Source organism: Falco cherrug, chromosome 4 (assembly GCF_023634085.1).
Source record: "Falco cherrug isolate bFalChe1 chromosome 4, bFalChe1.pri, whole genome shotgun sequence".
NCBI lineage: Eukaryota > Metazoa > Chordata > Aves > Falconiformes > Falconidae > Falco > Falco cherrug.
The window spans coordinates 99,059,981-99,072,983 of NC_073700.1; the positions used below are offsets into that span (position 1 = coordinate 99,059,981).

At 43.2% G+C, this 13,003-nt stretch overlaps 1 protein-coding gene across 6 annotated transcripts in view; it reads right to left on the bottom strand.

Annotated features, from left to right (window-relative positions):
* The window catches only part of TMEM108 (transmembrane protein 108), a 167,503-nt gene that overhangs the window by 14,098 nt on the left and 140,402 nt on the right, over positions 1-13,003 (bottom strand). Inside the window, exon 1 of one of the 6 annotated variants that reach the window (XM_005445879.3) lies at positions 4,057-4,352. The exons of the other annotated variants lie outside the window; for them this stretch is intronic. Coding sequence (XP_005445936.1) covers positions 4,057-4,069 — 13 coding nt within the window. The 5' untranslated portion in view covers positions 4,070-4,352. Of the gene's footprint in view, positions 1-4,056; positions 4,353-13,003 lie in introns of those variants that run through there. 6 annotated transcript variants of the gene reach the window in all.

The window sequence follows — 13,003 nt, forward strand, 5'->3', positions numbered from 1 at the left end:
CAGGAGTTATCTTCACACTTTTGGCAGCACTTATTCTGAGGTCAAGGTCAAAGCAGATATTCTAGTGTCCATATGGCTAATATTTCATGCCAAGACAAGTTGCTGCCACCAAACAAATTCAAAGAGGAAAGGATGACAATTTATTTTGGATTTGGTGTGTGAAGATAATGTTTCAGGATACTTTAGGCCTGCTGTTCTGAGCACACAAGATGAAGTGCATTGGCAGGTCTTATGAGATACTAGATTATGATGATTGTAATGCCTGCTAAAGTTTTTGGATGTTCTTTGTGTAACTAATTTCTCTCACAGCTCACATGCAGAAAAAACATCTCTATTGTGTTAATATTCTTCTCCAGGATATTCCTTAAGGAATAAGGAAGTTGTCAGCTTTTCTGCATATTGTGCCCTGGGGTTAGAAACCCTGATCTTTGACTAAAAACCTACCTAATATCCATCTCCACTTCCTGAAATACTGGTAAATCAGAAGCTTGCTGCTGTAAAGATTTACAATCTCTCTGGGGCAGTCTGTTGCGGTAGCAGGTCAGCACACATCAGGCATGGGAAGCCAGATGCATTTAGTTAGTACCTTTAAGTGACTTGTAAAGTATGAATAATTATTCAAAGGAAATACTACATCAGAAGTAATTTATCTGACAATAAACAATAACCCCCATGACATTTGGCTGTCTCAGGCTGTGGCAGTCAGGTTTTGCTCCTCTGCTAGACTCCGTTTAACAGCCTCTGCAAAGCCACCATGGCCCCCTAAGCTACAGCTTCTTAGGATTTTCTTTTACTGCCTGAATGTACCACTAACTCCTTCAGTGACAACCAGAGCTAATCTGTGCCCCTGACTACTGAAAAAACATTCAGTTTAGTAGATTATTGTAAAAATAGCCAGTGCTCTATATTTAGGAAGAACCAGCTGATAATAAGAACTTCACAGTGGGCTTTTGCTGGTCCTTTTAAGTAGAATTAATTTGCTTTATAACTGTTCAACAGCCAACTTGAAAGCAAAAGTAAAGCTGGAATTGGTATTTTCACATGCTCTGCATCATCACCTAAGCATGCTCTGGCTGGAATTGCGGTGATCCGGAGTGCCCAGAGCTCCTGCTTGCTTTTCTATCACTTGAGGATATGCAGTGTCTTACAAAGTGGGACTCTTATTGAGGTCCCTGATATTAGACTGCCCTTTTGGCAATTTTGGCTTAAGCCTAGGAAAATGATATTCTGAATTTCTCTATTAAGGTGCAGGAGGCATTTGTCACAGAAATGAACTTCACCAGCTCCAGATTTCTTCCCTTCCCAGTCTCTGTCTCTGCTTCACAAATGCATCTGCACTGAGAAAAGGGCCACGGTGCGTATGACACCAATCATCCCCCAGTGCCTTAGCTTACCCTCCATCAGACTACCACTGAAAGGAAACCTTCTGGTTGCTATCAAGTTGTCACGGCCAAAGTTTTGATATCCCAGGTGAGATGGTACATTGCAGATGCTCTTGGTTAGTTCAAAGCACAGTCCTGCAGCTCTTTGCGGAAATCCTTCAGTTTTGGCTGCCTAAGACTCTTGGGATTCATGTTACTTAAGAGCGTAAGCCCCTTGGGTAAGGACTAGCATAATGGTATACAGACTAATGTAAGCTCATTATAGCAAATAATAATAATAAATTATATTTTCAAAGGTCAGTTCACACCATTAAGTTTTTTCATAAGGGGCCATTTCTACAGTATAGATGCTCAGGCTGAGAAGGGGTCAAACTGGTTTGGCTTTTAAATGCTGTGTGTCAATTTCCCGCTTTTGGAGTCTAATTTTATGACTACATTAAAACCATTCAACCCTAATGAGGCGGCTGATTGACCTGACATCTCTGTGGTGTGAACTGTGTCATCCTGTGGTCTTGCATAGTGCACCAAGAAGGGAATATTAAGTACAAAATGAATTAACTCAAGGATGAAGCACAGCAGAGTGACAGCAGAGTGTACACAGAGGGTACTGATGTGCATTTAGCCATAAAAACTCCTTCCTGACAACACGGTGTAATGGTTCAAATCTCAACAGGATCTCCCTGCAGTGCTTCTTCCCACGGTACACTCACATGAGGAGTCCAGAAATGGTGTGTGCAGTTGTTTAGGTGAAGAAAATTAAGGAGCTTCTTTACAGCAACGTTTTAGAAGACCACGGCTGATGTCCTCAGGAAATCTCAGTAAAGTCGGGGAGAGAAGTATTTTGCTTTCCCAGACTATGAAATCTGCAGGGTCGTACTGTTTGGGAACTTCCTCATGGCCCTTCTATTTGCAAGCAGGAAGCAGAACTGCCTCCCTTCAAACCAGAAAAACAAAGCACTTCGGGCCCCTGATGTTCTTTGTTTTATCTCAGGACCTCAGCAGCCCTCGCTAGGAGCCAGTGTCCTGCCACAGGACAACGTTAAAAGGCTTAATTTAGGAGTGAATACCACCTGGTGCTGCACGGGACACTTCATGGGCACTTCGAGAACAGCCTTTTTGCATGACATGGCAGAGCTGGCATGCGGCTGTCTAGTCAGCTCACGCGTTCAGCCTCCCCAGGGCAACCCCTTTAAACAACACAAACTTACATAACTTCTGATCTAAAGCCCGTGGAAAGGTTCCCAATGACTTTAGCGGGCTTTGGACCAAGTCCTAATTGCTGGAGATACAGTGGAAACTTTTGAGCTTCACATCACATTTTCTACAGTGCTGGAATACGCACAATGAGCTCAGTCTGGTATTTGACCCCTTCTAGCCTCTGCTACCTCGGACCTTGCAGCAAGACAAACAGAGCCACCCTGAGCAGTACTTGGCAAACATTTTTGCTCTAGGAAGTCAGGAAGAGCTTTTTGTGCAGAGAACTACTGCTGGACTCATTATTTCGGACTGCCATGGGCAAGGGAAGCAAAGGGAGCCATCCTACAAAGGACCCATTATCTACGGACGCAGGGCTTGGGTGCACATGGGCAGCGTATGGGCTGCTGAAGCCTCTCTATGCTTCTAACAGTCTTGACTTAATAATGGTGAGAGAAGGTTGTGGAAAACATCTTCAAAGCAACAGCAATGTTATTGTTGTAACGAAAGCTTCCTTCATGACACTATTAACTTCTCATGTGTCTCTCAGCAAACCTAAAACATTACAGGAAGCAAAATGAATCTTTAATAGATGGAAACTGTGCATTAAGTATATATTATTACTTTTGTTATGGACATTTCTTTGTAATCTCCCAAAGCAATATCATTTTCACTCATAATAAAGCAGTCTTTGTATAAAGAGTTAAGCAAATATCATCTCCATGATTGGTGGCAGAACTGAGGGAAGAAAAAGTAGGTTACTCTGCACAGAAAATTTCTCTTCCATGCCTATCAGTGGCTGTCATGCCAGAACTCCCAGATATTAACTTACAAGTTATTGTCCGTTTTCCCTTTTGAGTATTAAACAGGGTGATCAACTCCAACTTGAAAACAACAAGCTGTTTGGTAAAATGCAGGGAGCGAGACACACAGAGTAACAGCTCTATTTGCAATAACAAAAACCAGCACCAGCAGAAGCTCTGGAAATCACATGTACAAACACAAATTAAGCAGTACTCGCTGACACTCCCTGTGCAACAACAGTAACGGTAGCTACAGTTTTCATGTGGCAAGATGCCCCGGTCCTTTAACAATATAAAAACATTGCAGAACACTATTATTGCCTCTAAGATGCACTTCCATCAAAGACTTTGAGAGAGTGAGCTTGTAAATCAAAATTCCTTTCTGGTCCTCCAGGGAGTTAAACAATGGGTGATAGAAATAGGAGGACAGTGTCATGTAGTCACAGAGCAGGCAGCTCCCAATTCATTCTCACACTGCACTAGAGACTCACAGATACTGGGAATAGGTGCTTTAGAAATGCTTCATAACCCCTGTTCAGCTAAATATATACAGATATCTAAGCTGCTGAACCTTGTGAAAAGGCTTACTGACAATCTAGGACAACAGTAATTACTGAGAGGAGGGTAATAAAAAGAAAGAGCCTGAGTCTAGCTGCTTGTTCAAGATAATCACTTACCTGAAAATATCATTTGGACTTGTCAGCAGACATCCTCACCTGCTCACATCACACAGACTGGGAAGCTTCATCCCTCAATAGAAAAAGGAAAAATGCATCTTCTCCCTAATGAGGCAGCTGCACGCAGGAGTTGCTGTTATTGTTGGAACTGGTTTGGAGGAATGAGGACAGAGACAGCCCAGGCAGGCGTGTCTTGCAGGGCTGTGCAGCGAGAGGGCTTGCTCCTTTATGGAGTACCTTTGCAACTGCAAGGCAAGGTTACTTACTGAGCCAGTCCCCCTCTCTGCCAGCGGATCGAACGGCTGCTTGGTATTCCAGCTTGGTTACTCATCAAGTCCAGATACAGTTTGTCTGACACGGGTCTATTCAGATGCCAGAGGATTGCTGGCAGTTCTCGTTTTCTGGGAACAAAACAGCAACAAGCACCCCAGCTGCACGCCCTTGTGAGGCTGTTCAGTCCCTGTTTCAAGGCAGAGTACCCTCCCTCCAGTGCAGCGTTTAGCTTCCCATGTGTGGATAAATTTTACAGATCTACCTCCTGCTTCGGCATCTCCGCCAGATTTCCACTTTATTCAATTACCTCTAATGATACTAATATTCCTGTCAGAGGACAATATGGGGAATTAAACAGTGATCATCTTCTCTCCTTCTCCTTCCCTGGCATCAAAATGCATGTTCTGCATTTTATCTCTTCACCCCTCAGCAGTGAATGGGCAATTTCTACTTTGTAACCATAAAGAAGACCACAGATCCTGTGATCTCTGAAGCCGTAATCCTACTTCCCTTCTTCCATTTCTTCTTCTCTCTGTTTCTCTCTTTCCCTCTGGCACACCTGGGTGTCTGGAAGAACACACTGCCTGAAAAGCACAAAAATGCGGCCAACTACCAATCCCTCAAAAGGCACAGGGAGATGGTAAGAGAGCAACAAGCTGGGAGCTTCTTGAGATCAGTGTAAGAATCCCCCAGGAGTCAGAGGGCAATCCCCGCTCTCCGTCTTTCATGCACAGACCCTGTTGTATCTAGGGGTGCCGCAACAGCCCAGGAAGTTTGTTACACGGGCTCTTCGCAAAATTAACTCCTAGTATTTTGCTAGAGGGAAAAACTAGTTCCTTCTTCTCTCTTGTCATACCAGGTGAGAAGACCCTCCTTTTTCCAGGTCCTAGATACAAGCATGCTGCAGCCAGACTTCTTTTTTGATGCTGTGGCCCAGTCAGAAAAGAATGGTGCTGTGATGACAGGCTGGAGATTTGGCAGCACTAGCAGCTATGAGGCCTATGACAGTGACCCCAGTGCTGATTTTTGGGGACTGAAGTCCCTATCAGGAAGGCTAGGCAGATGCATATATGATATCACAAGTATATTTTACCCATAGTTATACAAACTCTGTTTTCACAGCCATGATCATTTCATGGAGGACATGGAAAGATGGAGTGAAAATAATAACCTTAGATGTGCTTTGCATTTTTGTGCTGTCGTGCTGATGCTCCTTCTCTCCCTTACTGTTTCCAGTCTGAAGGTTTTTCTAAGTAAAGATATCCAGTGCATTATATATTTAAAAAAAAGGTCCTTACAAATAGCTTGTTTAGCAGTTTCTAGAACTCAGGGCTGATTAAGAGCTTGCTGCTGAAACAATGATTTAGCATGAAGCTGCAGCTGGCGTAACAAGAGAACCATGCCACATATTTTAACCTTTGCTGGAGGATTTGACACATCTGTAAGTAGTAACTCACCACAGATTTCTTCCCTGTGTGCTGTCATGGATGGAAACATATAGCTCAAAACTGCAGAGACTGTTGTTTGGAATTTCAGATGAAAACTCTTCATAAGGACAGAGGCTCTGTGCATTCCCTTGTCCAAAACCACATGGAACAAACCAAAAATAATTTTAAAAGCACACGAGTGTTCCTTAGTCTGACAGCTCCCCCCTTGCACAAAGCTTGTCCAGCCCCAGCTTTGCAAACGCACATCCCTTCCTTTCCAGCCTTTACTTGGCAGCAGTTTTTGTTGGCAGGATGCTGTTGCCAAGGGAGACAGAAAGGATGTGCAGCTGGCTTTTCTTTCACCTGCACTTAGTGTTGCTGATCCTATTTATGTTACTGCAGAACCTTTGGCTTCTAAAAGACCTACCATCAATGTCACTGGACCTTCTGAAGAGTTTTGACAATGACACAAACAGCTGTGGCCTCTGATGGAAAGCTTAAAATAGGATCTTGCCAAAGAGAGGATGGAGTTGGTGTCCAGATGCTGACTCAAGCAAGGGTATCTGTTTCACAAGCAGCAATAAGAAGGTGGAAAGAAGGATTCAAAGCCATCTTAAAAACGTTTCTGACAACTCCCCAAAACAGTGAGTAACTTCAGATATGTAAAAGTTACATGCTTTGTCTAAGGCAGCCGTGGCTCTGGCAGGCAATTCACCCCATCCACAGGCTGACCCCAGAGAGGCTCCTCGCTTGCCCTTAGCAAAAGAGGTCACATAGAGGATGATGAGCTTTAACGAGATGTCCAGCTTTCAGCTGATGAAAATTAGGTGAGATGAATCCCACCTTATATCCCTCTATCTATTTACATGGCATCATCATAAAGCAAACCAAGGATTTTAGTACAGTAAAGGTATTAAATCAAAGTGATGTTTGAAAAGGTGAAAAGTAGTCTCTGTATTACAATACCTTCCAGGAGAGGAAACCCTACTGCTCTGGATGTTCAGAATCAGTTTCTACAGAACACCAAACAACGAGCCATAGAGAGCAACGCTTCATTGGCATGAAGAGTGGACTAGAGCAGGGCCTGGCAGCCTTTCCATGGTAATGCATTAGGAAGCATTTTTCCTTCCCATATTAGAGGGTAAGTGGGCAAGCATAATTCAGCTGAATCTAGGAGCTGCTGCCTCTCAAAGAAACAGCACACTACCAATCAGCTGCGCCTGACCCCTGCAAGGCAAGACGTTTGGTGCCTGCTGAACTGGAAAGCAGCAGATAGTGTGAGGAAGTAGGAGCCACTTACTCATGCAAAATCCTTTTTCCAAAAAAGCACAGCTCCTAGACCTGCTGCACTATTTTCAAAATTCTCCCACTTGCAGCTGAAGGTAACCAAGTCAGAAGCTTTTGATTCCAGCACATGATGTGTCTTCCAAACCTAATTTCTTCAGCACCAAGCCCCCAGCTCTAAGTAATTTACACCAACATACCTATTAATCAAGGACGCTTATTTGAGGCTCAGGATACTCCTTCATTACAGCATAGTCATTTTTAGCTTGTCTTTTCTAAGGAAACATTTCTAGAGGCAGGTTGTCTATCCCTCTGTCTCTCCCAGTAACTTCTGATCCATGGCTGATTTCAAATATTTTAACACACTGTATGACAACTGGTGAGGAGACAGAGCAGTGTGTCCTACTCATGGATCCCTCTGCTTCGACAATGCAGACCTTTTTTTCTCTACTTTGCAAAAGCTGTTCTTAAATTCTCCAGCTGCAGGTACAGAAATGTTGATACTGCAGCCAGAAGGGATGTTATAGTTATGCATAGGCTGACTAACTTCTACAAAACCTGAAGGTATTTCAGTCATTTCATCTGTTCACTCTAAGTAATTTGGATGATTTATTACCTATGTCCCCTTCAAACACATTCTTATCTCCAAGTGCCTGGTTATCCTTGTGCTTGATCTCCAATGAGAGCTTGTAATGAGGAACTTGCACCAATTTGTTAATGTGAGCAGGTAACACACAATTAGAAAGTAACTGTTACATTTACCTACAGGAAAGCTTTACCATTTTTTTGACCATTGCCCAGTTGAAGGAAAAGGGACACTGTGCCTCAGAGCGTGTAAATGGGCAGCAGAGGCTTGTGCAGTTATTCACTGTCCCAGTTTATCATCTGGGCAAATCAGAAACAAACCAGGTCAGGATCAAGGGAGTCAGCATTTCCAGTATGGGGACTATCTACTGGTTTGGGGGTACAAAGGGTCAGAAATGGCAATAATTCCCAAGGTGGACTTGGGGTACAAAAGGCAGCGACAATTTCCACATCCAGATTTTCCCCTGTGAGCACAGCCCGAGGATGTAAGGTTACACATGAATCAGCCAGAAAGGCTGTAATGTGCTGCTCTTATTATCTGCTGGATTATAGAGGGCTAGCAAAGCCTCTGGAGTGGATGTGAGGTTGCTAGGGAAAGAAGTGAGCTGTTATTTTTCATTTCTGCTCATCCTTCCTACAAACTAGCAACAGCTTTCTTTTGGCTTCTGGAACAGAAGTTTGTATTGCCTCTTAGCTGTCTTGAGGTGAACCTGGCTTCAGCTAAGGGTGATTCCAGAATAACCTGGAAGTTCATCATGGCCCAGCTGCACTGAGCCACGTGGGTGCTCCATGAGCTGCTCTTCCAGGAAGTCTGCTAATGGCCTGAGGGGGGAAGCCCTCCACAGCCTGCAAAAAATGGAGATGCATGCCTGAAACTCAGGAGTTTCAGGGGTGCATGTTGCATTATGATGTACAAGCATAAAAGGGAAAGACCAAATTCCCTTCTTGAACATATCAGCTGCTCATTGCAGAGATGAAGAAAGGGGGCTTTGCTCCATTAGGTGAATTGCAGGATTGCACAGGTACGAAGATACGGATTTTTTGCCATCCTTTGAAGGAATGATAGTCCAACGTGATGTAGTAAATCGTATGCTCTTGTAAGTAAGGTCACAGCAGTAGCTGGATATAATTTCTGCTAATGAGAGCAGGACTCTGCTGCTTATATTTCACTCAGTGTTACTGCTCCTGAATTAGATTCGAGAGGTGGAGATATGCAATATCATACACAAAGAACATAAGGGTGAGATGACATGGTGATACAGTGTACTTGATTAGTCAGGGGATCAGGAATTCAAGTGGAAATACGTATGGAGTTAGGAACAGGATCTCACTTTATAAAAATATGCTCTATCAACTCTGCAGTTCATTCATGTCTGCAATTCGTATTTCCTATTCACCATGAATGCAGTTACAAAACAAAGTAAAACGTTTCACCTTTCTGTGTGGATGGTCTCTTTCGACAAGCACATTTGCATTTTTTTAAAAACAATTCACTACCAATATGTATGTGCTACTTCGGAATGTTACTTTGAACATGTGTTGGTCTTGTCTTTTGACAGGAACACGTTGCATATCTGAAATATCATTTACATTCAATGGTTTAAATGTTCACAGTGGTCTCAGGTCATTAGAGTTTCATCCTGCCTTAAATGTGACAGGCTGGTGCTGTCATATGCGCTTCTTCACACCATCAACATAGAGTCACTGTTTGGAATAATAGTAATAATAATGAGCATAGCCCCTATCACACCATAATTTGCTCAGTACTTTACAAGTAAGATATTCTGTCTCCTTTCTGGTTAAAACTGCCTCTATTTATATTCAGGAGAGAATCTACTTCACCCATTCCTGAAATGTCATCACCTCCACAATTTTATTTTGGAAGGAAATTGGGCTGACAACCCTAACAACTTCTGATTATTCACAGAACAGCCCTTGTGAAGAGATTAAATGTACCAGCGTTTCCATGTTGCCCTGTCAGCACACAGCCCTTCAGGGATCTTCTCTTGATGTGAAATTTAGCTCAGCCCCAATGTTCATTCATCCTTGACTTCTGTTTTGTTAATACCAGTTATGCTGTTGGTGATATGACGTGGACATCTTATCTCTCTCCTTCCCCCTCCAGCAACCACGCTGGAAGCCTCATTTATTTTCAGTCAGGCTATTACATAGTTCCCAAGGCGTGGTACTTACTCTTCAGCTCTTGCTGATGGGGGATGGACCCAGCGGGCAAACCAGAGAGCGGCTGCTCTCCTACCTCTCCCCTGCACCATCTCCCCTCCAGGAGCAGAGCATCTGTGCAATGTTGCACAGCAACCCTGGATGGCTACCAAGAGAGCACCCAGTGCTCAGACACCTCTGCCTTTACAGCAAATGTACAGCCTGGGTGTCCTGTGCTGAGAAAGCATCACAGCAGCAAAGTCCTGAGGTGCTTGTCCTAATACTTTGCTGTGTGATCTGTCTCTAGCCCTGTGATCAGACTGCTCTGCTTTTGAAAGCTATTGATTTTTATTTTTTTTTCTGGTGGCAGTGCAGGAACGTCAGCCATGTATCAGGAACATTCAATTTTTGGTAGTTTCAGTGCCTACCTCAGTGGTAGCACCTGGCTTCACTGCACTGCCCTTAATATGTCTGACTGCCTGGGTCCCAGGGAGGGCTTGAGACTTCCTGATGCATCGGCAACAAACTAAACACAGCTGTGGGTTCCCTCCTCAGAAACGATGCAAGTGCAAACATACCCAGTGGTGCATTTGGAAAGACAAATTCATCTCTGAAATAGCTAATAACATGTTTTTACTGCTTACACTGCCCTGATCCAGGCTTTCCTTGGTCTGGACTTAATTTATTAATATACAAAACATAACCTTGAAACTAGGGCACAGCAGAGCTAACGACAAACATAGAACTTTCCTGTTCAAGCACTCTGAATGAACTACGGATAAACATCACTCTGGGTCCTCAACAGACAGATGCTGGAGGAGCTGTGTGGCAGTCATATGTTACATTCCCATGAAATGCAATGATAGTACTGACGTAAGTGTCTTGTCATGCTTTTGCCTTATTACTTTTCCCCTTTCTCTCTTTTTAAGCATTCTCAGCTGTCATTGCACCCAAGCAGTAAAATTATTCCCACAGTAAAGTGCAATATCGTAAAGCAATTCTGTTTGGAGACAGAGCACTAAGTGTGGCATATCAGCCTTAAAGCTGCAGAAGAACATTAGTCTTTGCATTAATGTTAACTACCACGGCTAAGAGAATATATTAGCAACAGCCTTAGTAAAGGTCAGGACACCAAGAGGAAGGAATACCAAGAAGCATTACAGAAAGGACATAATTTTAAGATAAAGTGCTGAGTTTCAGCCCCATTCGATGTGAGTTGAAAGGACTGGGTGGAAATAAATAACGGAAGGCTTGCTTGAGGGACCAATTTCAGGACCATTGATAGCAGTGCCAGAAAAAGTCCACCGGGACAGATGGTGGCTTCTGCTGCACCGATGTAAATCCAGGACGACCCCTCTCCAATTAGTAAGATTATTCAGCATACAAATGACTCTGAGAGGAGAACACAGGAACTAAAGGAACCAGCAGAGGTGAAACAAGGTTGGGAGCTGAAGGCCTATGACCAAATGAAAAGTACATAATCTGAAGTTTAATGGCAATTAAGAACTGGAAGGAGTAGTCAAAGGAGTGGAGAGGTTCGCCTTTTGTTCTGTTTAAATCTGGGTACTGGGTGGGCCACCTGAACCCATCATGGCAGCTCAGCTCAATTAATGCTTGGGTGCCTAATTCCCCTTTTCCTGGTTTGTTGGAAATTAGTGTTTCAGCCAAACAGGAGATTTAAATAAAACTCAAGTACTTGCCTACCAAAGATGCGGAAAACAGCTGCTTGGCCCAAGATTATTTGCAAACCATAACTTGTATATAGTAGCTAAAAATGAGTTATCTGACATGAACCAAGGTTAGTGGCAGAAATGCCTAAGGTAACAAGAAACCCGCCTAAGGTTATGTTTTGATGCAGTCAGAATCTGACTTCTAGGTTTTGGCCCTGCCTCAGCAAGGCCCTGGAGTGAGAGCCGCTTCCATCTGATGTCAGTGCCGTCACCATCACACATGATCAACACTTTACTGAACCGGGACCAGGGCGGGAGCAGGCCGATGAAGCAGAGGGAGCAGCAAAATCAACACGAACCTCTGCTGTTACAGGCCTAAACCAGAGAAGATTTTTGAGAGGATGTACAGCATGCAGTTCTTTATGCAGCTACTTTACTCTCCCATTCTGCTGTGTTATTTAGTGTATGTTTATTCAAAAGTGTCCCTGCTGGGAGCTGCTCCTGCATGCTCATTCACTGTCAATTACAGTGCCAGAAACACAGCAGCACCTACAGCAACATTTCTATTGCATTGCAACTATTTCCTTAAGATGACCTTGGGGCCGAGATATTTACCAGGAGAGAAATAAAACAAAAAGAGGAAAAAATGACACAGCAACAGTTTGCAACAATTTGTGAAGGTGGTGTGATTTGAGCTTGCACACAACAGGCAAACACTTTGTACTTGCTATGGCAATAAAAAGCACGTCTTACTCAGAACTCTGTGACAACTTCTGCCTCTGTGTAAATTAATACTTCCAATTAGTCCTGTTTTATTTCACATCCATCACAGGAGATTCACTGTTAGGGCTTTGAACAATACAAATCCATACACTGGTAATTATGAAAAAATACATTTAGCAAGACACAAATGTTTCATATTTATCAGCAGTGCCTTGGGCGCTTTACAGGGTTTTTTCTAACACATTTTTAATTTCTGCTGTCAGATTTCTCTTTGAGTGTAGTAACTAACTGGAGTCAAAGGTTGTATAACTTCACACTGGGCTCAGGCTTGGCTACTTAATTTTTCAGTATGCCTCTTGAAAAAATCATCTAGCTACCATGCATGCGTCCAAGGCAGTAACTGATCTCCCAAGCTACGTGGCATGCACCATGTAGGGGGAAAAAAATATCCAGACTTATTCCTTGAAATTACATCATATTACCTAACTTATCCAGTGCTGTTTCCAAACTTTCTCTCTCTTTATATGTAAAATCTTTGGCACATACTAAAAATATATGGGGAATAGTTTAGAAAGCACTGAAAAGATGGCAAAAGGGAAGAATGTACTTAGGGCTCTGACCAAAATTATGGTTCCCTAATAAGCCTATGGTTTTAAGAGACATATGACTGTCACAATAATTATTTAACTGGGCTAAAAATTTTCAGGTTTGGAGTCAGTCCAGATATGGTATTTCCAGAAGACAGGAGAAGGAGCAATATAAGGCTCAGCCCTGAACCAAAGCAGAGGAAGTTCTCATCTCTGCTTGCTCACTAGGGTCTTGGGT